The sequence below is a fragment of the Chiloscyllium plagiosum genome, unplaced genomic scaffold, assembly GCF_037043375.1.
Source record: "Chiloscyllium plagiosum isolate Xiang-an unplaced genomic scaffold, Cpla_swu_hap1 HiC_scaffold_29, whole genome shotgun sequence".
NCBI classification, from domain to species: domain Eukaryota; kingdom Metazoa; phylum Chordata; class Chondrichthyes; order Orectolobiformes; family Hemiscylliidae; genus Chiloscyllium; species Chiloscyllium plagiosum.
In genome coordinates, this window is record NW_028270167.1 from 36,294,619 (window position 1) to 36,318,654 (window position 24,036).

A 24,036-nucleotide genomic window follows, 5' to 3' on the forward strand; every position below is an offset into this window, starting at 1 on the left:
GTGATGGGTAGATGAAGGTAAACGTGATGGTAGTTTGGAGAGTAGGGTGGAGCCTCATTGTCCCTTTCACTTTTGCAGAATTGCCATTACCTCATGAGGCAGTGTGGGTCAGCTTCTGTCTTTCCAGATCTCACCAAACCCTATGATTGTGTACAATGAGCCCATAGTGAAGGCCTCCCCCACCTTTCCTTAGCCAATTCCTTCTCTATCTACAACTGCAGGAAAGCAGTTAGTAAATGTTTGAAGGCTTAATACCCACACTGTTGCTGGCTGTGGGAATCAGCTGACAGGCAGTGCTCATTCTATTCACACATAGAAAGTGATGACCTGCTCCCAGGCTCATTAAAGGTCCTTTCTGGTGACTGATCTTCAGAGTTAGGGCTAGGCTGGTGGGCCAGCCTTGTGAGGAGCACTAACTGAAGCAATTTAGCCGTTACTGCTTTATGATTATCATTCATTGCATGCTTACTTTATTTTTGTCGTCTTTTGTTTGAAACGTTCTTTTATTTAATCAGCAACTGTCTGAGATAATGTGGTGACAAGATGTTGAGGGGACTCGCTATCCCTCCTGTGTGGTGTCCAATTATTTTTAGGGGGAGGGTGAAATTATGTCGTAGTATCCTTGGGCAGCCTTAAGCTCAGGGTCTGGCAGTTGCTTGAGATTTGTTAATACCTCAGACCATGACTTTGACTGAGCTCTTTTCTGAGTTCTGCTGGAGTGAACAATATTTATCAGTATCTTTGTGAGTTATTGGCCTGTTGATAAAGTAACACTTAATCAAACTGTCCTGCTGCACCAGGTATGCTGTGGTTACTAGTCATGGCCACCATACTCATGGTTTGGATTCTGTCCAACTACAAAGAAACTGTTCTCAGCAAAATGCCTCATTGTCTCTGCCCAGTGTGTGTGGGGATTTTTGAAATCATTTTGCGACATTTTATCTGATAAGTTATAGCCAATTGTTCAATAATGATCAGTCAAACAGTGAATTCAGTTTATCAGTGACCCTCTCTGTTGTCGTGAAATGTTGCAGCAACACAGGAGGCTGTTTGGCCCATCATGCCTCACTTGGCCCGTTGGAAGAGCTTTCCAGTTTATTGGCATTACCCAGTTGTGTGCTCACAGCCTTGAGAAAGTCTTCCTTTCCCCTCAGAAGGTGTTATTGAATCCACTTCCATCAGCTCTTCACACAGTGCAGCTGAAGGTTTTTGTAAATCTCGGGGTTGGGCTGAGATGTGGGAAGGCTGGTGAAATGGCGCAGGAAGTGAGGAGGATAGGCAGTTCCTGATATCTTCCCTAATGTCTTTCCATTGTGTACCATCTTGCTGGTGGTAGGAATGCTGGATTATGGGCCATGTCCTGGGAGGGAGGTCAATTAAATCACTTCAAATCCCAAGTTATGGCCGCCTCCGAGTGAGCATTTTGTCTGAACTGGGGGGGGGGGAGCTGAGTGGGTCCACTGTCCACCTGCCAGGTGAAACCTGAGGGTCTCTTTGTGGGCCCTGTGTGGTGGGAATCTAGCCCCCTCCTTTATAGCCACTCCATGGCTCATTATGGGTCCACTCCATGTGCCATCTTCCTCTAACTGCAATTGCAGCAATGGCCACCTCTGATGGTGGCACTGCTGAGCTACCAGCTCCCTGACTGAGCTTGCTATCAGTGAAATGTCACCCTGGGTCCTGCTGAAGAGGGGGTCACCTCCTACTATCAGCTTGCATGACGTCAGAGGTTTGTATGGACCTTTGTTTTGTGATAGGATATGGGTACTACTGAGTATTTTTAATTGCCCTTCGACTGAGTGGCTTTGCTGAGGCCATTTCAGGCAACAGTCAGGAGCCAACCACATTGCTGTGGGTCTGGAGTTACATGTAGGCCAGATCTGTGGGGATGGCGGCTTTCCTTTCCTGAAGGACTTTAGTGAAGCAGAGGGGTTTTATTTGATGACAGTTCAGGTCGTTTCATGGCACTGTTACCGAGACCAGTTTTCATTTTGCTGATGACAAGCTCGCTGAGTTAAAGAAATCTCCACACTTGGCTGTTATGACTCCCTCCCTCCACATGAGGGTCTTTGTGTCAGAACATTCAGGACACCATTTCCTAACAGGGTCACCAACATCAAAATGAAGGGATGGAAATCTTCAGCCAGTCTGAAAGATGACACCGTGTGTAAGAGACAGGGGCTTGCCACATTGTGAGACCTCGGAGGGCCTGCTGCAGGACTGAGGCACTGATCAGTGGCTCGGGATCCAGCCAGATGGCCTGGGGCTTGGAGCAATCGGTGAGACTGGGGGAGGGAGTGGGTGGGAGGGAAACAGTTGTAATAGCAGCAGCCGGGGTTGGGAGGGGTGGAAGGTCAGTGCCAGCTGGGAAGGTTCGCTGGCGGTCGAAGCGGGTAAGTTGGGGGGACGGAGAGGATCACCGGCAGATGGAGAGGACAGCAAGCTGGCAGTGGTCAAGTGCAGTGAAGGAGCAGATGTTGGAGGCCCCCCCCCCCCCCCACTTTGGAAGACCATTTCCAGGGAGGGGCTGTGATTCTGCCACAGCTTCTCCCTTGTCCCCTCACACACTCACAGCCCAAAAACCTCCGAATCGCCAACCCTCACCCTGTCAGCCCCTCAGCCTGGCGATGTTAGCTGTGCATGTCCCTCTTGAGGGTTGTCTCCTTTTGTTTTGTAAGTTTTCTCTTGTCTGTTACAGCCAAGTCTGTTAAACACCTAGCCTCAAAACCTTGAGGGTAACTATTGGGGTTTATGTGGGGGAAGATTTCAAGATGTGGGTTCAAAAGAGAGTACTGATATGGGGCCACCACTGTTGGGTCAAAAGGCACTGGCTTCCCATAAACCTTGCAAACTGAGCTGCAGGGATTGGACAGATTTGCGACATCTGCTTTAATGTTCTGTTTTCAAAATAGGTTAAAAGTGACATCAGTGTAACTTAGTGCAGGTGAGAGGGGACAGTGGGAAAAAGGGGAACCAATTGCTGCAGATGGTTGTGTCATTGTGAACCTTTCACCTTCCTTCCAGAACAATCTATTAACAAGATATTGGCCAGAATACAGTATGATATGCCTGAAAACATAAGCAGGTAAGCATTTCATCATACTGGGAGGTGGGGGGAAGTTGATGGGGAGCGGTTTGTTATGTCTCACTGTGTATACATTTCGTGGAGCAAAACAGAAGGAAGCCATTACCTCCGTCAGCCTGTGCCATTTCTTTCACAGAGCAATTCATTCAATCACGCTTTGTTTTTAAAAAAGAAATGACCTAGTCAGACATGATGACACACCTCTGTCTTAGGCTGGACTTGACCCTGCACCTTCTGGCCTACAGGCAGAGACACTACCACTGCACCACAAGGTTTCCATTCTCTCACACTTTGTATCTCTGTGATATCTTTCCTCCTTCAGAAATTTAGCCAAATTTCTATGAAGCCACTTAATGGATCCTATATTCTATTTATTCTTCACAGTTCAAAACTATCATTAAATTCTTGCTTTTTTTTAAAAGTTACCTTAAATATGTACCTTCTGACCCTTAACTCTTCAGTCATTGGAAGCCATTACTAATTTCTCTATCGAAAGGCTTTGTGCCTCTTAACACCTCTTCAAAATCTCCCTTAGTCTTTTCTGCTCCAAGTAAAACAGCCTTCCCTTTCCCAGTCTCCCCCCAGAAGTGCAGTCCCCTTGTGCTTGGAGTCAGTTGTGTCCAGTGTTTGCTGTATCAATTAACAAAGATCTGTTTTAGCAGAAGCTGACTCTGTATTCAGCTCTGACCGGCAAGAAGCTAACAATCCAAATCCAAGCAGTAGGAGATGCGGGAGATCTCGGACTTTGGTGTAAATGCCGGGTGCAGCAAATAGACATTAACGGAGTCAGAGTCAGATGATGCTTCATGTTTTGTCTGTTTTATTGATGTCACAGGAGATGGCTGAAGTTTAAGTCATTGCATTGTTAAAGGACAAAATTGGTAAACTGAAGCAGAGGGTCAAAAAGGAAAGAGCAGGACTTTGGAATTAATTTTCTTTTGCATTTGCGATGACACGATGGTGGAATGGCTGTCTTTGTTTGATCAACTTCCACAAAGCTTTTACTTGTTCAGCCATTGTCGGGCTTGTGTTCATTGAAGGTCTCTTGTCTTTTGCCAGTTTGGTTTGTAAGAGGTGTGTTATTGTTGGCAACGGGTACACCCTGAGGAACAGCTCACTTGGAGAAACCATCAACGAGTATGATATTGTTATTCGGTAAGTGATGTGCAGCGGCTGTGATTATTGTTTGCTTTTCCTGGATGTGTCTTCCCTCCCCCCCCCCCCCCTCACTCTGTGTGAGTACTTGTTGACCACCAATTGTGATGTGAATGAGTCCTGAATTGTTTTGCGTCCTATTCCTCCTTCCTGTTCCTTCCCTGAAGAGAGTCTAGTGTCTTTCCTTCGATTCAAAACAAACAATAATGGCGTGCATTTATATAGCATCTTTCATGAAGTAAGATGTTCCAAGGTCTTCTGGAAGGGTGGCTGATGGCTCAGGGGTTAGCACTGCTGCCTCATAGTGCCAGGGACAATTGATGATTGACAATTAATTCATGCATTCTCCATAGCAAAACTTCTACCAATCAAAGTCTGCTTGCGAACCAATCAGCACTCCCCTCTCTAGCTGTAGAAATGTTGGTTTCCCCTTGATTTGGTGTTCTTGTAAATAACCCTGCTGAGTGCAAGGTGAAACGTTTCAGCAAAAGGTGCCTCCACTCCACAATATTCAAGTTTCTAAAGGATGAGAGAGAGTGGGATTCCAGTGCTGAGGCCCAGAGATAGTTGAAGAATGTAAACCAATGGTGGAATAAAGGTGATTAATGTTGGCTTCAGATCCAGAGGGATGCACAGGGTTAAGGGTTATGGGGCTTGGGAGGTGTGAAGGAATTGAGGTATTGAAACAGAAGGATACAATTTTAACTTGGGTTGGAGGGTGTGGGGAGAGCAAAATTGCTGCGTTGGAAACCAAAGTAGATGAGTGAATGCCAACAGAGCTAACACTTGTGCTGTCAAGGTCAGCAGCTCACTTGGATGAAGAATAATATGCATCCTGCATCGATTCAGCTACCAATTCATAGCATGGCACATTGGCATTGCCAACGTCCTAACGCACGTAAGACATGGTGTTAGATCCCCAAAAGCAGGATTAAACAGCAAGGAGGCATGATAAGCAAGTTCTCAAGCTTCAGATAACATTGAGAGACAGAACGAGAGGAGGCTTAGCATCAGACTGTGGGAGGGGAGGGCATTACTCTTGCAAAGTTATGGTTGAGTATCATTAACTGGATGGTCCCTGGACACTGGCATGGAGACAGACTTTCTGGGAGGTTCTAAGTGTTTATTAAAGGTGAGCTATGGGAAGAAACCTTACCATGTCTGTGTGCTTCTGATAACAGAGTGCAGTCTCGTGTTCAGCCATGGAGGATGTGGATTCCTAAAGTGTCCCCTTGTTTATTGCCACAGAATAAATGATGCTCCAGTGCGAGGCTACGAGAAGGATGTCGGCAGCAAGACCACTTTGCGATTCTTTTATCCCGAGTCAGCAGCCAAGGATCCGAATATCGAAAATAACCCGAACACACTGCTTGTGTTTTTACCCTTCAAGCAGGTGGATGCCCAGTGGCTGAGGGAGATCGTGTACGATGAGAAAAGAGTTGAGTGTGGTCTATTGTTAGAGCAGATTGGAACTGGTAGTGTTGTCAATGTGGGATTTCCACTGACCTCAATATCTTGTGTCATTCAAATGGTTTGTGATTAGATTGGAAATGGTATCTTGATGAAAGACCCTTCTGAAAAGGGCACAAATCATAGAATTCCTATAGTGTGGAAACAGGCAATTTGTGCCACACTGACCCTCCGAAGAGTAACCCACCCTGACTCATTCCTTTACCCTATTACTCTACATTTACCCCTGACTAACACACCTAAACTACACATCCCTGAACAGAATGGGCAATTTAGCATGGCTGATCCATCTAGTCTGCATGTCTTTGGACTGTGGGAGGAAACTGGAGCACCCGGAGGAAACCCACGCAGACCCAGGCAGAATGTGTAAACCCCACATAGACGGTCACCCGAGTCTGGAATCAAACCTGGGTCCCTGACACTGTGAGGCAGCAGTGCTAACCACTCAGCCACTGCGTCACCCCAGGCGGGTTTTTTATTACATGGTTACCGAATGTTTTAATGCAGATTTTTATTGGATTCAGCTGTCACCATCTGGCATGGTGGGGTTTGAACCCATGTGTCCGGGGCATATAACAGAGTCCTGGTCCAGTAACATTTGCCATGATCCCACTATCTAGCTGTCTTGGCTTTTAACACTCAAGGTTGGAAACCATGATTCTCAAATAGCTGAAGAAGAAAACTCCACTGATACTTTAGACTGGGGCATTATGGCATTAGGTATTAATGGAACACGTATCATATGTGACTGAGGCCATGTTTATTTTGCAAGGTAAGTGTTAAGACACTAGCAGAGGCATGACAACACTGCCACCTACAGGTTTTCTTTTACAAGCTGTTCCTTAAATCCTTGAATTCCCTTCTTACAGCACGGTGTATTGTGGGACTGCAGCAGTTCAGTGCTTTCCTAGTGCTTGTAGGGGTGTCTTGGCAGTAGCGCCCATATCCCACAAATGAAAAAAAGAATTGAAGTTCTGTAAAATTTCACTGTTAGCCATTTGCCGTTTACTTTGCATTCCTCACACAACTGTCAGATTCCTAGACTTCTTTGCACTCCACTGCAGGGGAGTCACCTGAGGCTTGTTCAGAGCATGAACAACAAAATTAACAGGGGCCATGGTTCCCCCTGTTCTCCTGTCATTGTTCCAGCTTAGCTTGAGGACAGTTGGAGGACTAGATGGTGCACAATTATATCAGCCCACTGCATTTTGAGCTGCTGGCCCATGATCAAGGTGCTACCATCTTCCTTTGTTAAGAACTCTCAGACCTGTTTGATTTAATGTGATCAATGTAACACACTTCTTGGTCCATATAAAGGAGACCCTTGTAGCTAATAAAGGTAATGTTAGCAACAGCACACTACAGTAGAACCTCGATTATCTGATCGAGATGGGCGTGGAGTATTTTGTTCGGATAATTACAGTCATAGAGTCATAGAAATGTACAGCATGGAAACAGACCCTTTGGTCTAACTCGTCCGTGCCGACCAGATATCTCAATCCAATCTAGTCCTACCTGCTAGCACCCATATCCCTCCAAACCCTTCCTATTCATGTACCCATCCAGATGCCTTTTAAATGTTGCAATTGTACTAGCCTCCACCACTTCCTCTGGCAGCTCATTCCATACACTGAGTGAAAACGTTGTCTCTTAGGTCCCTTTTATGTCTTTCCCCTCTCATCCTAAACCTATGCCCTCTAGTTCTGGACTCCCCCACCCCAGGGAAAAGACTTTGTCTGTTTATCCTATCCATGCCCTTCATGATTTTGTAAACCTCTATAAGGTCACCCCTCAGCCTCCGACGCTCCAGGGAAAACAGCCCAAGCCTGTTCAGCCTCTCCCCATAGCTCAAATCCTCCAACCCTGGCAACATCCTTGTAAATCTTTTCTGAACCCTTTCAAGTTTCACAACATCTTTCCGATAGGAAGGAGACCAGAATTGCACGATAACCAAAACAAGCGGTAATTTGAGTGCTGGTTATCGAACATTTCTCGGTTATCCAGCAATGCGCACCATAATGCCATTTAACTGATAACTGAATGCTGAGTTGCCTAATGCCATTTTTATGGGCCCTTGCGATCTTGTTTGGATAATCTGAAGTTCGGATAATTGATGTTCAGATAATTGAGGTTCTACTGTAAATGACAGACATTATACCAGAGACTTTGCAAAGAGCTAGATGTTAGATCTCACTCGTTCAAGATCCCAACTTGTTCTGCCACCATCTTACTGGCTGATGCTGATGGCACTATAATAGGTTAATGGTATTAACCCTTTCAGACCCATATTCCACACTTGGGGAAACGGTGTTTCAGTTCCACGCCAACTTTGTGTGTTTAAGGTTTATCCTATCTTCTGCTGGTTAACCAACCTCCACAAAACCGTGGAAGAGAGAGAAGAATGGGTGAGGGATGAGCATTAATTCTTCCTTTTTTGGAAGAATAATATAAGTGGAGAGCGCCACAGTAGGTGGTTATTGAAGAAGTCAAAAAGCTAGCTAATATAAAAATAATTTGCAATCAAAACAGAGCACAGACATAGGGGTTGGGTTAGCAGCTTGTTCTTGCCCGATAACTCTGACTGCCTGTAATTTGGATCCAAGGCAGGCAAATGGAGATAAGTTATAGATTAGGCGTGATCCAACTTAATGGTAGAATGGGTTAGAAGGGCTGACTGGCCACATCTTGGTGCTGTGTTTCAGTACACAGCTCTGATTGTCCATGCTGATTGGTGGTTTGGACATTTTTTCACTTGTAGCTCTACTCAAAAGCACCTTGCTATATCTCACTGACTTCCACTTCGTTAACTCCTCAAATCCTGCATGAAAACGATTATTGCTCCCTCCAACCTTTCCATTATTTCTTTTTGTTCCAGTTTCGGAAAGGATTCTGGAAGTCTCCGCCCTTGATTTGGGAAGCAAATCCTTCGAATATCCGGATCCTTAATCCTTATTACATCCATCAAGCTGCCACCAAGTTATTAAACATCCCTCTGAAGTTGCCTCCCAAGTCTAAGCAGGTAAGCTCACTAATTCCCATTTGATGGAGTTTATAGTGCTGTTCATGAAACACTCATTGTCCTTTAGCTTCTAGGACCTGGGTTAACACACACAGTTTGCACAGAGACAGACCCTGTGTTTCAACTAGTTATTGTTGAACCAAGGCACATTGACCTTTTCACCTCCATCACCTGGAAATGAGACAGTAGGGTGGAAATCTGCTTCCTCTATGTGTTTCTGTGTCATTTTTGGAATTTCCTATGTCTCTTTGCTTTCCTCCTCCTCTTCAGATGCACTTTTGGCTTTGTTTCTTGTTGACTAAGTTTTCGGTCAACAGCCCTTGAATCTCTTAATGTTGTAAGATTTTTAACATAGAACATTTCAGTGCAGTACAGGCTCATCAGCCCTCAATGTTTTGCTGAAATGTGGAACCAATCTGAAGTGTATCTATCCTATACTATTCTATTTTCATCCATATGGATATCAAATGATTATTATTGGTGCCCTTAAAGTTAGCGAGTCTACTACGGTTGCAGGCAGGGCGTTCCACACCCCTACTACTCTCTGAGTAAAGAAACTATCTCTGACATTTGTCCTATACCTATCACCCCTCAATTTAAAGCTATGTACCCTCGTGCTAGCTATCTCCATCCAAAAAAAAGGCTCTCACTGTCCACCCTATCGAATCCTCTGATTATCTTATGTCTCAATTAAGTCACCTCTCAACTCTCTTCTCTCTAACGAAAACAGCCTCCATGTTCCGAGGGTTTGATGATGGAATTCTGCAAGTCCACACATGGGCAAAGCACTGCAATGGTTTGGCCATTATCTTAGCAGGATGACTGACCAGAAGACTCTTACCACCTTGTAATGCTCTTTCTTTGCTCAACAAGACCTGGTGTGAGACGTGAACCTGGGACTTCTGGCCCAGAGATAGTGGCACAACCACAGACCTCCAGCTCTGATGTTGTAACTGCAGAAATTATTGTTTGTATGGAATTGCGTAGAACTCACAGCCTTGAAAGCAGTCCATTCATTTCAGCTACTCTGTGCTGATGTTCCCACTGCCCACAAGCCATCTGCCATGGTTTGATCTTTTTTGATTAAAGAAGCTGGGTTAATGTTTTTTTAAAAATTGTAGATAGCACTACAGGAGAGACACAAGTGGCTATTTTAACAAATAAACCAACACATTTATAGTAATGGCGCAATGGGTGGAGCAGTGGGGCTTGAGTATCAGCACGTTACTCTTCTCATAGTTGTAAAGCTCAGAATTATCCTCTTTAATTGTTTGTACCCTCGTTTACGCAAACAGGCTGCTGTAGTAAAGGTAGGTCAAACAATAAATCTTTGGCTCGGTCTTGGAGAGACCGGGATACTGGGATTGATCAGAAATCTAGCTGCAAAGGCAGGTGAAGGCTTTGATGAGACTTTCAGCCTCTATTTCAAATCTGCCACCGTTTGCACATTGTTGCCAAGGAGCAGAAACAACATGTGCCAATGAATAAATGCTATCATTGGCAAGTTTATGCAGCTTAACAAGACATCCCTCTCCTTTTCCCTGAATTGCATGCACGCTACTGCCCTCAGCAACACATCCTCCATCCTGTGGGTAAATAAATTTTGTCTCAAGTTCACCATTAGTTTTGTTAGCAGCTGTCTTGTGTTTATGATCAGCGTTCTTCGGCTCCCTCACATGTCGGGAAGACTTCTCTGTTCCTGGCCTATCATAACTCTTCGTGGGCTTAGAGACCTCCACACTCCTGAATTCTGACTGCACATCTAGATGTTTATTAGTAAGGATTACTCACTGAATCACTCTAATCTTTCGGTCAGTTTAGCAAGATCGGTTATCTCAGCTCCAAGACTAATTTTCAATATGGCAACTATATATTGCAAAGTGCAATTTTTGTGCCTCTGGTAATTGGAACCTAGTGAGAATACTGCTGGTAGAGTGGTTGCACTGCCATCCTCTTGATAATAGAATTGTGTCCTTCTATATCCACAGAAACCATTACACCCCACCACTGGTCTTCTCGCCATCACTGTGGCCCTAAACTATTGCGATGAGGTACACATTGCTGGCTTTGGATATCCACTAACGAAACAAAGCACTCCTATTCACTACTATGGCAAAACGACCATGAAAGAAATGGCTGTAAGTACTGATGGATTAAAGTTCTGCTCTGAGGTTTCTGACTGCCTAGGAGCTATCTCTCGCCTGTTATACCTCTAGTTGGAAAATAGCCTGGAGCTTTCTGTCAGATTTCAACTCTGAGGGTGATGCTGCAGTGAGTTCTTGCTAAGATTTATTTAATATTAACCTTGCCCTCACTAAACAGCAACAGTGAGGAAGTTCACACGAGGATGCCTAGCTTGGGCCAGGGCAGGGAGGATGGTGGATGGGTCCATTGCGGTTTGCTGACTCAGCATTTAGAGCATTTAATATAAAGGGGCCAGCTTGTTAGTGTATGTCGATGGCTTCACACTTTACTCCAGTGACCTCAGCATACAGTCTATCCTGTCCCGCTTGTGCAGGACTGGGGGTATGCTGCACTGTCAGAAGTGCCACCTGTTCAAAGAGATGTTGCTATTACTGAGACTGGGTTGAGGGAAGGGCATGATTGGCACCTAAATATCCCAGGATGTAGATGCTTCAGGTGGGTCAGAAAGGGAGGTAAAAGGGGTGGAGGAGTATCATTACTGGTCAGAGAGGATATCACAGCTGTCTGAAGGAGGGCACGATGGAGGACTCGAGCAATGAGGCAATATGGACAGAGCTCAGAAATAGGAAGGGTGAGGCAACAATGTTAGGGCTGTACTACACACCTCCCAACAGCGAGTGTGAGATGGAGGTACAAATACATCGACAGACTATGGAAATTTGTAGGAGCAACAGGGTGGTGGTGATAGGAGGTCTTAATTTTCCCAACATTGACTGGGATCACTTAGTGTTAGAGTTTTAGATGGAGCAGAATTTGTAAGGAGCAACCAGGAGTGTTTTATAGAGCAGTATATAAATAGTCCAACTTGGGAAGGGGCCCTACTGGACCTGGTGTTAGGGAATGAGCCCGGCCAGGTGGTTGAAGTTTCAGTAGGGGATTACTTTGGGAATAGTGATCACAATTCTGTAAGTTTTAGAATACTCATGGACAAAGATGAGAGTGGTCCTAAAGGAAGAGTGCTAAATTGGGGGAAGGCCAACTATACCAAAATTCAGCAGGAGCTGGGAAATGTAGGTTGGGAACAGCTGTTTGATTTGTGGGAGGCTTCTAAAGAGGTGTTGATTAGAGTGCAGGACAGATATGTCCCCGTGAAAATGAGGGAGAGAAATGGCAAGATTAGGGAACCATGAATGACAGGTGAAATTGTGAGACTAGATAAGAGGAAAAAGGGAACATACATAAGGTTTAGGTGGCTGAAAACAGACGAAGCTTTGGAAGAATATCGGGAATGTAGGACCAATCTGAAATGAAGAATTAAGAGGGTTAAAGGATGTCATGAAAGATCTTCAGCAAACCGAGTTAAGGAAAATCTCAGATCCTTTTATTCATATATAAAGAGCAAAAGGGTAACTAGAGAAAGGGTTGGCCCACTCAAGGACAAAGGAGGGGAAGTTATGTGTGGAGTCAGGGAAAATCGATGAGACTCTTAATGAGTACTGAGGAAAGGGACATGATGGATTAGATTTGAATTAGATTACCTACAGTGTGGAAATTAGATTAGATTACCTACAGTGTAGATTACCTTCGGCCCAACAAGTCCACACCGACCCGCCGAAGCGTAACCCACCCAGACCCATTCTCCTACATTTACCCCTTACCTAACACTACGGGCAATTTAGCATGGCCAATTCACCTAACCTACACATTTTTGGATTGTGGGAGGAAACCGGAGCACCCGGAGGAAACCCACGCAGACACGGGGAGAATGTGCAAACTCCACACAGTCAGTCGCCTGAGGCGGGAATTGAACCCGGGTCTCTGGCGCTGTGAGGCTGCAGTGCTAACCACTGTGCCACCGTGCCGCCCACAAATGTTGTGGTTAGGGATAGATTTTTGATCACTCTAGGTCAAGTCAGCATAAGGAGGGAGGAAATGTTAGGTATTCTAAAGGCATTAAGGTGAGCAAGTCCCCTGGTCAAGATGGGATCTATCCCAGGTTACTGAGGAAAGTGAGAGAGGAAACAGCTGGGGCCTTAATAGATATCTTTGCAACATCCTTGAACACAGGTGAGGTCCCAGAGGCCTGTGACCAGTGGAGTGCCACAAGGATCGGTGCTGGGCCCTCTACTTTTTTGTCATTTACATAAATGATTTGGATGCGAGCATAAGAGGTACAGTTAGTAAGTTTGCAGATGACACCAAAATTGGAGGTGTAATGTACAGCGAAGAGGGTTACCTCAGATTACAACAGGATCTGGATCAGATGGGCCAATTGGCTGAGAAGTGGCAGATGGAGTTTAATTCAGATAAATGCGAGGTGCTGCATTTTGGGAAAGCAAATCTTAGCAGGACATATACACGTAATGGTAAGGTCCTAGGGAGTGTTGCTGAACAAAGAGACCTTGGAGTGCAGGTTCATAGTTCCTTGAAAGTGGAGTCACAGGTAGATGGGATAGTGAAGAAGGCGTTTGGTATGCTTTTCTTTATTGGTCAGAGTATTGAGTACAGGAGTTGGGAGGTCATGTTGCGGCTGTTTAGGACATTGCTTAGGCCACTGTTGGAATATTGCATGCAATTCTGGTCTCCTTCCTATCGGAAAGATGTTATGAAACTTGAAAGGGTTCAGAAAAGATTTACAAGGATGTTGCCAGGGTTGGAGGATCTGAGCTACAGGGAGAGGCTGAACAGGCTGGGGCTGTTTACCCTAGTGCTTCGGAGGCTGAGGGGTGACCTTATAGAGGTTCACAAAATTATGAGGGGCATGGATAGGATAAATAGACAAAGTCTTTTCCCTGGGGTGGGGGAGTCCAGAACTAGAGGACATAGGTTTAGGGTGAGAGGGGAAAGATATAAAAGAGACCTAAGGGGCAGAGGGTGGTACATGTATGGAATGAGCTGCCAGAGGATGTGGTGGAGGCTGGTACAATTGCAATGTTTAAGAGGCATTTGGATGGGTATATGAATAGGGAGGGTTTGGAGGGCTATGGGCGGGTGCTGGCAGGTGGGACTAGATTTGGTTGGTATATCTGGTCGGCATGGACGGGTTGGACCGAAGGGTCGGTTTCCTTGCTGTACATCTCTTTGACTGTATGACTGGAGAATTGCTAATGTTGTCCCCTTGTTTACGAAGGGTAGCAGAGATAATCCAGGTGAGTCTGATGTCAGTGGTAGGGAAACTGCTGAAGAAGATACTGAGGGATAGGATCTAATTACATTTGGAAGAAAATGGGCTTATCAGTGATAGGCAGCATGGTTTTGTGCTGGGAAGGTCATGTCTTACCAACGTAATAGAATTATTTTGAGGAAGTGACAAAGTTGGTTGACGAGGGAAGTGCTATAGATGTTATATACGTAGACTTCAGTGAGGTGTTTGATAAGGTTCCCCATGGTAGGCTGATGGAGAAAGTGAAGTTTCATGGGGCCCAGGGTGTACTAGCTGGATGGATAGAGAACTGGCTGGGCAACAGGAGACAGAGAGTAGTTGCGGAAGGGAGTTTCCCAAAATGGAGAACTGTGACCAGTGGTGTTCCGCAAGGATCCGTGTTAGGATCACATGTTTGTGATATGAGTAAATGACCTGGAAGTTTACAGATGACACTAAGATTGGTGTGGTAGCAGATAGTGAAGGGACTGTCAGAATATAGAAATATTGGAGAGTTGGGCAGAAAAATGGCAGATGGAGTTCAATCCGGACAAATCTGAAGTGATGCATTTTGGAAGATCCAATTCAAGAGCGAAGTATATGGTAAATGGAAAAGTCTTGGGGAAAATTGATGTACAGAGAGATCTGGGTGTTCGGGTCCATTGAACCCTGAAGGTGGTAATGCAGGTCGATAGAGTGGTCAAGAAGGCAAACGGCATGCTTTCCTTCATCGGACAGGGTATTGAATACAAGAGCTGGCAGGTCATGTTACGTTGTATCGCACTTTGGCTCGGCCACATTTAGAATACTGCGTACAGTTCTGGTCGCTACATTACCGCACACACACACGCTCACACACACACCCCCCGCCACGCGTACACATACATGCATCCCCTGCCCCCCACACACACATTCCCCGCCCCACACACACACATCCCCTGCCACACACCCACATCCCCTGCCACACACACACACATCCCCTGCCACACACACACATTCCCTGCCCCACACACACACACACACACACACACACACACAGTTGGGAAGAGCCAAACTAATTGGTTTGTTCTTGAAAATTGACAGAACGGACTGAACAGTGTCATTGTGCTCACACCTCCATGCCCAGTGCTGGTTGCTGCTTTCCTCTGCTTTACTGCAGGGGTGGTCCTAGTACATGATTTGATTTAACGTAGCAGATATTATTTGGGGACACTGATGGACAAAATTGGATCTTTCCTATTGAGGCATTCAAAGTACCTGAGCAGTAGCACTAGGAAGGGTCTACCCTTTCATTGGGAGAATGCACAATGTCCCTGAATATCACCCCTTTCTGTGGCAATGGGAAGCTGACCATCTCCAGATGGTCCAGGCAATGACCATCTCTAATAAGAGGCAATCTAATCACTACCATTTGACATTCAATGGTGTTACCATCACTGAATTCCCCACTGTCAATATCCTGGGGTTACCATTAATGAGAAGCCCACTGGACTCCCCAAATAAATACAGTGATCACAAGCAAAAATCAGAGGCTAGGAATACTGCAGCAAGTAATTCCCCTCCTGACTCTCCAAATCTGTCCACCATCCACAAGGCAAAAAGTGTGATGGAATACTCCCCATTTGCCTGGTTGAGTGTAGCTTCACTAATATTCAAGAAGCTTGGCACCATCCAGGACAAAGCAGCCCGCTTGATTGCCACTACATCCACAAGCATTGACTGCAGATATTCATCAAAGATCCTCAGGCAGCAGCTTCCAAACCCATGACCACTTCTATCCAGAAGGGCGAGGGCAGCAGATACAGGGGAATGCCACACCCATGCAAGTACCCCTCCAAGCTGCTCACTATCCTCCATTTCCATTCGCTATTCCTTCACTGTCACTGGGTCGAAATCCTGGAATTCCCTCCCTAACGGTAATGTGGGCTGCAGCAGTTCAAGAAGGAAGCTTATCACCATCCCCTCAATGGTAACTAGGGACGGCAATAAATGCTGGCCTGCCAGTGATTCTCATGAGCGAACATTTAAATAGATTGAGGATGGCTTTAAAAAGTTTCATTTGTGGTGCACTGGACCAGCCGAGAAATGCTTTCCCAACGTGATTGGGGTGAAGGAGATTTGATAAGTGTGGTGTATGTTGATTAGTCACTTATTCCTGTTCAAGAAAGAGTATTATGGCCTTGCTTTAAAATAACCTTCCTTTACTTTTCAGAACTCTGAACACAATGTCACACATGAACAGCAATTTCTGAAGAGACTGCTGGATGCTGGGGCAATTAAATACCTCACTGCTTTGGAATAATTGTTTTATGAATGGCAACTTTTGTTTATATTCTCTTTTAATCACTGGTTGTGGCATATCCTTGGCTACTGGATATTTTAGTGAGGACGGTCACACCCTGTTCTGGCTTATGCAGGAATGCGGATGGAATAATCATTGCCCTTGGTGCGGGAAATTCTCTAGCATTGTTGAAATAATCATAACTAATGCATGAGATTTTATTCTGCGCTGGTGTGGCTGCCAAACATCAGATACCACTACAAATGTTAAACAACATTAACTGGCCAATATTTCAAGATTTAAGTCCGGAAATGCAAATTCTGTCTTGTCAGACATGCAAGAGAAATAATTCTTGCTTCGAACGCTTGACTTTAAAAGCTTGTGTTGATTGTAATTGGACAAGGAACACATAAACTTAACTAAAACCTTCACCACGTTTTATTTTGCCAGACCCACGGAGGTTGACTCCCATTGTAAATAACTTTGTTCCCTTCCCTCTGATTTATGAAATCTGTCTTATTGCTCCAGGGAAGAAACAACAGCAATTCTTCTTGTGATATTCCCACATCCACCAGCTTATTTTTTTCCACTCTGGCATGTCCTTCCATCCATGGTGGCCATCTTGAGATAGTAATTAGATTTTAATTACTAATTTCCTGGCATTTATTTATCATTGCCTTGGGAAACTGTACTGTGGGTCTGTTGGTGTCACATTGTATTATTTAGAGTCAGTTTACCTAGTCTTGATTTGGCCCATGGTGTAGGGGATCTGCTTTCAAGAGTCAATTTTTAGCATGAGGGTGGAATTCTGAAGTTGTTTTTTTACTGCAAGGCAGCCTACACTGGTGGCATATAATGGTTGCATCTCACCTGGGCTCTCAGCATTGAGAAATTGTTGAACTTTATAAGTGTTAATGCAAATTTTCACTTAAAACTGCTACTCCAGCATTATTGGTGGGAGGAATCCATTCCAGGTCTTTTTTAAGAAAAAACACCGGTTGCTCATGCAAAACAACACCAGATGGGCAATTGAAATGTTTGCCGAGAGCGTTGTACAGCATTGCAGGCATTTTAATATTTTTGAATGGAACCTACTCTATTATGTTCTACCTCTGCAATGTATTTGGAGATTCTCTTTTTTTTTAAAATAAAAATGATGCTGAACATCCATTTTTTTTTCCAGAATGGAATTTAGACAGCATAAAAATAATTCAGGTCTAGATTTCTTTGAACAGTGTATTGAAGAAAATTGTCTCCAGTCTGAACCTTTGAAGGTTATTTCTGTTGTCCTAATAAAGATGTCACATTTTTAACGAAGCCAAGGATTGGGATTGGACTTTTCTAATCCACTCCATCTTTTGAAGGAGGGCTCCTGTGTTGAGAATGTGAGAAAATGGAAAGAATTGTCTTGTTTTGGCATTGTGGTCGAAACTTTCATTGTGCACCTCAAGGAGGTCATTGGAGTTTTAAACACCATCATCTCGCCTTCCAACTTGTTTGCCTCATGGTTTCTCTGCCCTAGGTACTTTAGTGCTCTTTCTGTAAGATGTACTATTTTGCTTTCTGCTCAGGAGTTGGCCAACAGACGTACTTGCGCTACCTACAGCCTTCAGCACTCCCCAGCTCCACATTGTAATGAATTTTACCCAGCAAATACACACTAAGGTATATTGAAATCGGAGAACTTTCTTAAACTTCATCCTTCTTCATCATGATATAGCTTGAAGTCACATGACACCAAGTTGTAGTCCAACGGGTTTATTTGACATCACAAGCTTTTGGAGCGCTGCTCCATCAGCTGATAAGGGAAGGCAATGGCCTAGTGGTATTGTCACTAGCCCATTAATCCAGAGACCCTGATAAATTCCGGGGATCCAAATTCGAATCCCGCCGCGGCAGATGGTGGAATTTGAATTCAATTAAAAATAGTCTGGAATTCAAAATCTGCTGATGACCATGAAATCATTGTCAATTGTTGGAAAACCCATCTGGTTCACTGATGTCCTTCAGGGAAGGAAATCTGCCATCCTCACCTGGTCTGGCATACATGTGACTCCAGACCCACAGCAATGCGGTTTCCCTCTGAAATGGCCTAGCAAGCTATTCAGTTATATCAATCACTCCAGCATGGCAAATCCTCACCATAATGTAGCCTACTGTATTGTCCTTAAACTGACCTTTGGGGTTTCCTAAATGTGTTTGAAGTCTAGTGTACTTAAAAGGTTGGGGTCATATTGATTGAAAGGTTAGCAGCTAAGTTGTTAATTAAAATGCTGGGCTTTAGTAGACAATACTCGGTTAATAGAATCAGAATAGAACTGCCAGTGAGCTTAGCTGGAGAAGCAGTAGCTGTAAAGATTGCAACGATGGCAGTCTTGAGGGCGTTAGAGAAACTTTAAAGTGCTTTAATGGCATTTATCCCATTTCCTACTGTTAAAACATAATTCTTACCCATTATTTCCAAAACCTGACTCACTTTTGTGATATTTAAGGAAGAAAGCCCTTGTATTTCCCATTCTTGTAGGTTCTGAGGAAATGCTTTTCACTTGAACCATTCTCACTGTGATAACACCCATTTCCAATTGTGATACAACCTCTTCTGAAGCCTCCTTAAAGGCTTCTATTACTGCCATTGGTTTATAATTTCACTTGCAACAACTTGCTTTTATATGCCCTGTCTTCTGAAACGAAGATATACTTTGTCACTTTTAAATTCTAAATAATCATTTTTCGAAACCTAACAAACATCTGTCTGTTTGTTAAAGTCACAATCTATCCTATTCTTCTAGCTTCCCAGTGAGGATTTCATATGACAACTTACTGACACACTGTTCCTGGGAAATATTGCTCAAGTTGTCAGAGCTTGTGCCTCTTTGACTTCCCATTACTGTCCCTCATCCTGATAGAACATGCTTGCTGTTCCAGAATTCTTCTATACGCTTGATTTCTCTTACTTTTTAAAACTCTTTGTTCCTGCATGTTGGCATTACAGGCTAGGCCAGCAATTATTGCCTATCCCTAATTGGTATTAAGAAGGTAGCAATGAGCAGTCCTCTTGGACCACTGCAGTACATGACAGGCATGTACATCTGTAGTGCTCGTGGGAAGTCATCCAATGATGACAATAGAGGATCAAAGATATAGTTCCAATTCAGGATGATGTGTAACTCAGGGAGGGGGATGGTGTTGGGAGCTTGCAGTTGGTGTTTCCATGCATCCTTTGCCCATCTCTTCCTGGATGGTGTTGGTCGTAGGTTTTGAAGATGCATTGAGTCCTGGTAAGTTGCTGCAGTACAGATGGTCCACACTGCTGCCATTGTGCATTAGTGGGCAAGGGAATGAAAGCATTGGAGGTGGTGAATGGGTTGCCAACCAGTGATTGCTTGATTGCAATGAATTAAACATTCATCCCATAATATTTCTTTTACCCTAGTGGATTCAACATGTGTCTTTACTGTCCTATATTTTAATTCACAGACATAAGGAGCAGATTCATAAGTGTGAAGTATTGCCTCTTAGACTTCATATAATGTGAGGACTTCTGAAATATCTGAGAAAAGGTTTGGAGGGACATGGGCCAGGAGCAGGCAGGTGGGACTAGTTTTGTTTGGGATTATGTTTGGCATGGACTGGTTGGACCAAGGGGTCTGTTTCTGTGCTGTATGACTCTACAACTCTATTAAACATTCATAACTTTATCTCATTGGATGCTTTGCCACTTCGGTCGTCACCTTGCAAGAGGAGGTAAAATATTTCTCAACACCTTCTTTAGAAAATGTAGGCACTAGTTAAAAATTTTTTGGCTAAATTATGAATCTAAATGGGTCCTCCTTCCTCATCTGAGCTATTTGTCACTCTTTCACCTCATAAGCTGAGCTTCTCTTTAGTCAGTTCATGCTTTGAGTTCCTTCTCCCTCTGAGGCTCTCTCTTTCCTTATTATTTCATCACTTCTGCCTTAGGATTGCAAATTCAAGGTTTTTTATTTACGTTTCTAGTTCATACCTCTCCTTTTCTTCTTCAAGCTCCAGTATGTTTTACCTCTAACTTCTTTCTCTCAAGATACTGCTCATCCTTTTCTTAATGCTATATCTGCAACTAGTCACTGACCAACGCAAAACGTCTTCAAATTTAAATGCTGTGTCGTTCCCTTAATTGTGTCAGCCTTTTTGGTCCCTGCTTTCCATTCTGTTTCCAGCTTTTCGAGCAGTGCTCCTAAAAAATTAGTTAATTGTTGCATAAATGCTAGCGTGAAATCTTTTTTTTTTTGGAGGGGTAAGCCTGAGCAGTAAACTTAGCCAATCTGTTTTTCAATGAGTAAAGCAGGCTACCATGACAATCTTATTTGTCTTAACTTTAGCAACTCCGAATACTCATGTCTATCAGTGAATTTTAAGTCCTACTTAAGTCTCCAAATTATGTTACAATCCTGGGCAAGCCTGTCAAATTTATGTAAGAATTTGGTTACTTCACAGTAATTTTTTGGTTAATTGTGCAAAGTTTGAGAACTCAGGTACTTACTGATGGAATAAAGGCTGAAGATTCCACAGGTTTAAACAAACCAAGGAAATATTATTACACAAAAATTAGACAAACTATCGATATACATATGTACTATATGTACAAACGCACACAAATTTAGATTGTAGAATTAACATGAGGTAAACTATTGTTGAACATCTCTACAACATCATGGAGCAGAATGGGATGTCACTTGCAGTTGAATTAGTCATTAACATTTCATTCTGGAGACAGCAATGAAAGGGCAGGTACTTTGGTGAGATGGCAGAACTGTCTGGCTTCCTTGGAACTATGGAGACTTGGGAAGAGGGGTGAGGAAAGCAAATGTTGAGAAAACTCTGGAGGTTGCTACCAACAAGAGGGAAGAGGATAGAGTCAGTTGGCCAGTACTGTTTCAAACATTTGTGTTATGACCTCTTTAACTATCTTATAACCAGATACGGTAGAAAAACATTGCTGATTGTTTTGTACCAAAGCATCACCAGTACATTGAAATTTTTAATATATGAGCAAGGGCAATAGTGTGGAATAGGCTGAAACATGTCGTTATGCACTGGATAGGACCTCTTCACATGGACAGGGAGCTCCTCCATATGGTGCTTTGATTGAGACACCAGCTGGATTCATACTTCAAGCATTTGTAAATCTGCATCTTACAGTGAGACTTCAAAGTCTCTGTAACAGGCTTAACAATGTCATGCTTTCTCATCTTCAGAAGGTTTCTACACAGTTTGATATTGAACTATTGACAAAATGGAATATTTCAGGTTGGATATGAGTAGGTGAAAATGTCTATTTAAACTAAAATATCTGTTCCTCTTTTTACAATGAAACTTTGATGATTTGCACTTAAAAGATGTACATTTGTTAATCATTATCTGTGTTTGCTAAATGCGAATCAATAAAGATACTATGAATCACACTTATTCTCTCTGGTTGATATTTGTAGCTTCTGCTCTCATAGGATCTAGAACACAGTTGAGTGCAAGTTAATTTTTAGCTATGGGCAGCTGGAGTCGGATCCCATTCAAAACTCTGGGCACTAAAATTCAGGGCATAATAACTGCAATGCCTAAGACACCAGAACCATTCCAGAATTGATGAAGTCAATGTATGGGACAGATTTTATGGGCCAACATTGTACTCCCTCAGGTACAAAGATTAAAAGGTTACTCAGTTGACATGCAAGAGTTTAAGGATTGAATAGAAATCCTGGACGAGACTGATATTGGGCTCAGGCAACAAAACTTTACAGGGTGCCCTCCATCATATGCAGTTTAAAACAGATCTTGCAACTCAAACCTCATCCATTGAGGGCTTTCAGTGTCAGAATTGCTTTCATTCAAATTCTGTAACATCATGGCCCAGCAAATCCCCCACTTTACCGTTACCATCAGGCTATGGGATCAACCCTGGTTCAATGAGAGTGCAGGAGGGCATGCCAGGAGCAGCACCAGGCATACCTGAAAATGGGGTATCAACATGGTGAAGCTACAACGTAAGACTACTTACATACTAAACAGCAGTAGTGACAAGCGATTGACAGAGAATCAATCTCACAACCAGGTCTGTAGTCCTGTAAAATTTAGTCCCCATTATCACAAATGCCAGTCGTTAAATGGTTGGAGACACTGGATACTGCAAAGGCTATAGGCTGTAGTAACATTGTCCAGGTATGTCCTGTACACACAAATCAGGACAAATCCAGCCATTGACTGGCCCATCAGTCTACTCTTGCTCTTCAGTAAGAGACTCGAAGATGTCATCAATGGTGCTATCAAGCAGTACCTGCTTAGTGATGCCCAGTTTGGGTTCTAGCAGGGCCACTCCACTCCTGATCTCATCATAGCTTTGATTCAAACATGGATGAAAGAGCTGAATTCCAGAGGAAAGATGAAAGTGACAGTCCTTGATATCAAGGGCACATTTGACAAGGCATCAAGGAGCCCTGGCAAAACCAGAATCTATGAATATTACGGAAAACTCTCCACTGGTTGGAGTCATTCCTGGGACATAGGAAGACAGTTGTGGTTGTTGGAGGTCAGACAGCCCCAGGTCATCTCTGCAGGACTTCCTCAGAGTAGTGTTCGAGGCCCAACCCTCTTTAGCTGTGTCAGCCATAATCTTCTCTCCATCATAAGATCAGAACTGGGGATGTTTGCTGATAATTGCGCAATGTTCAACACCATTCTCAACACTGAGACAGTCCATATCCAAATGTAGCATGACCTGAGCAATATCCATGCGCGGGCTGAGAAGTGAAAAGTAACATTTGCACATTACAAATGCTAGTTAGTGACTATTTCCAAAAGAATTTAACCATCATCCTTTGGTGTTCATTAGCATTACTGTTGCTGAATCCCTCATTATCAACATCTTGGAGGTTACCATTGAACAGAAACCGAACTGGAGCATCCATATACATTCTGGAACTTAGAGACAGGTCAGAAGCTAGGAATTCTGTAAAAAATTAATTTCTTAACTCTTCAAAGCCTGTCAACCATTTATAAGGCACACGTCAGGAGTGTGATGGAATAGTCCCCACTTGCCTGATGGGTGCAGTTCTCAGCACTTGGAAAACTTGACACCATTCAGGTAAACATCCCACTTAATTGACGTCCCATCACTATTTCCAACTGAATGCCCAGTAACATTATCATCTACAAGATGCAATGCAGTAACTCACCAATCTTCCTTTAACAGCACCCTTTGAATTGATGACCTCTTTCACCTGGAAAGACAAGAGGTTGGGGAACTTCACCAGCTACAACTTCCTCTCCAAGTCACTCACTGTCCTGACTTGGAAGTATTTCACCATTTCTTCAGTGTTGCTGGGTCAAAATCCCAGAATTTCTTAACAGCGCTGTGGGTATTCCTATATCACAAAGACAGCAGTGGTTGAAGCAGGCCACTCTCACCACCTTCTCATGGGGCATTAATGCTGGCTCCGCCGTTGAGGCTTATATGCCATGAGAGAATATGAAACAAATCTGTAACTTTATAAGGTCAATCAGAATTGGGGTCAATTGACACAAAAAAAGTGATCAATTTTCATTAGGTCAGAGTATTTAGAGTACAGGAGCACAATGGATGGATGATGTTAGGATATAGGTCAGTCATGATCTAACCCAGCAAATCCTAATTGAGATATATTCACTCATACTTACCTGGAGTTCTGGGGAAAGAATAAAGTTGTAGAATTATATAATGAGGGAAGATC

General features: G+C 43.7%; 1 protein-coding gene across 4 annotated transcripts in view; it reads left to right on the plus strand.

The window, feature by feature from the left end:
* The window catches only part of st3gal4 (ST3 beta-galactoside alpha-2,3-sialyltransferase 4), a 135,555-nt gene extending 113,817 nt beyond the window's left edge, over positions 1–21,738 (plus strand). For all 4 annotated transcript variants that reach the window (XM_087976489.1, XM_043676905.2, XM_043676906.2 and 1 more), the window contains 6 exons: positions 3,025–3,085; positions 4,145–4,240; positions 5,489–5,678; positions 8,586–8,729; positions 10,718–10,867; positions 16,229–21,738. In XM_087976489.1, coding sequence (XP_087832615.1) covers positions 3,025–3,085; positions 4,145–4,240; positions 5,489–5,678; positions 8,586–8,729; positions 10,718–10,867; positions 16,229–16,318 — 731 coding nt within the window. In that variant the 3' untranslated portion in view covers positions 16,319–21,738. The remainder of the gene's footprint in view (positions 1–3,024; positions 3,086–4,144; positions 4,241–5,488; positions 5,679–8,585; positions 8,730–10,717; positions 10,868–16,228) is intronic.
* The last annotated feature ends 2,298 nt before the right edge of the window (positions 21,739–24,036 follow it).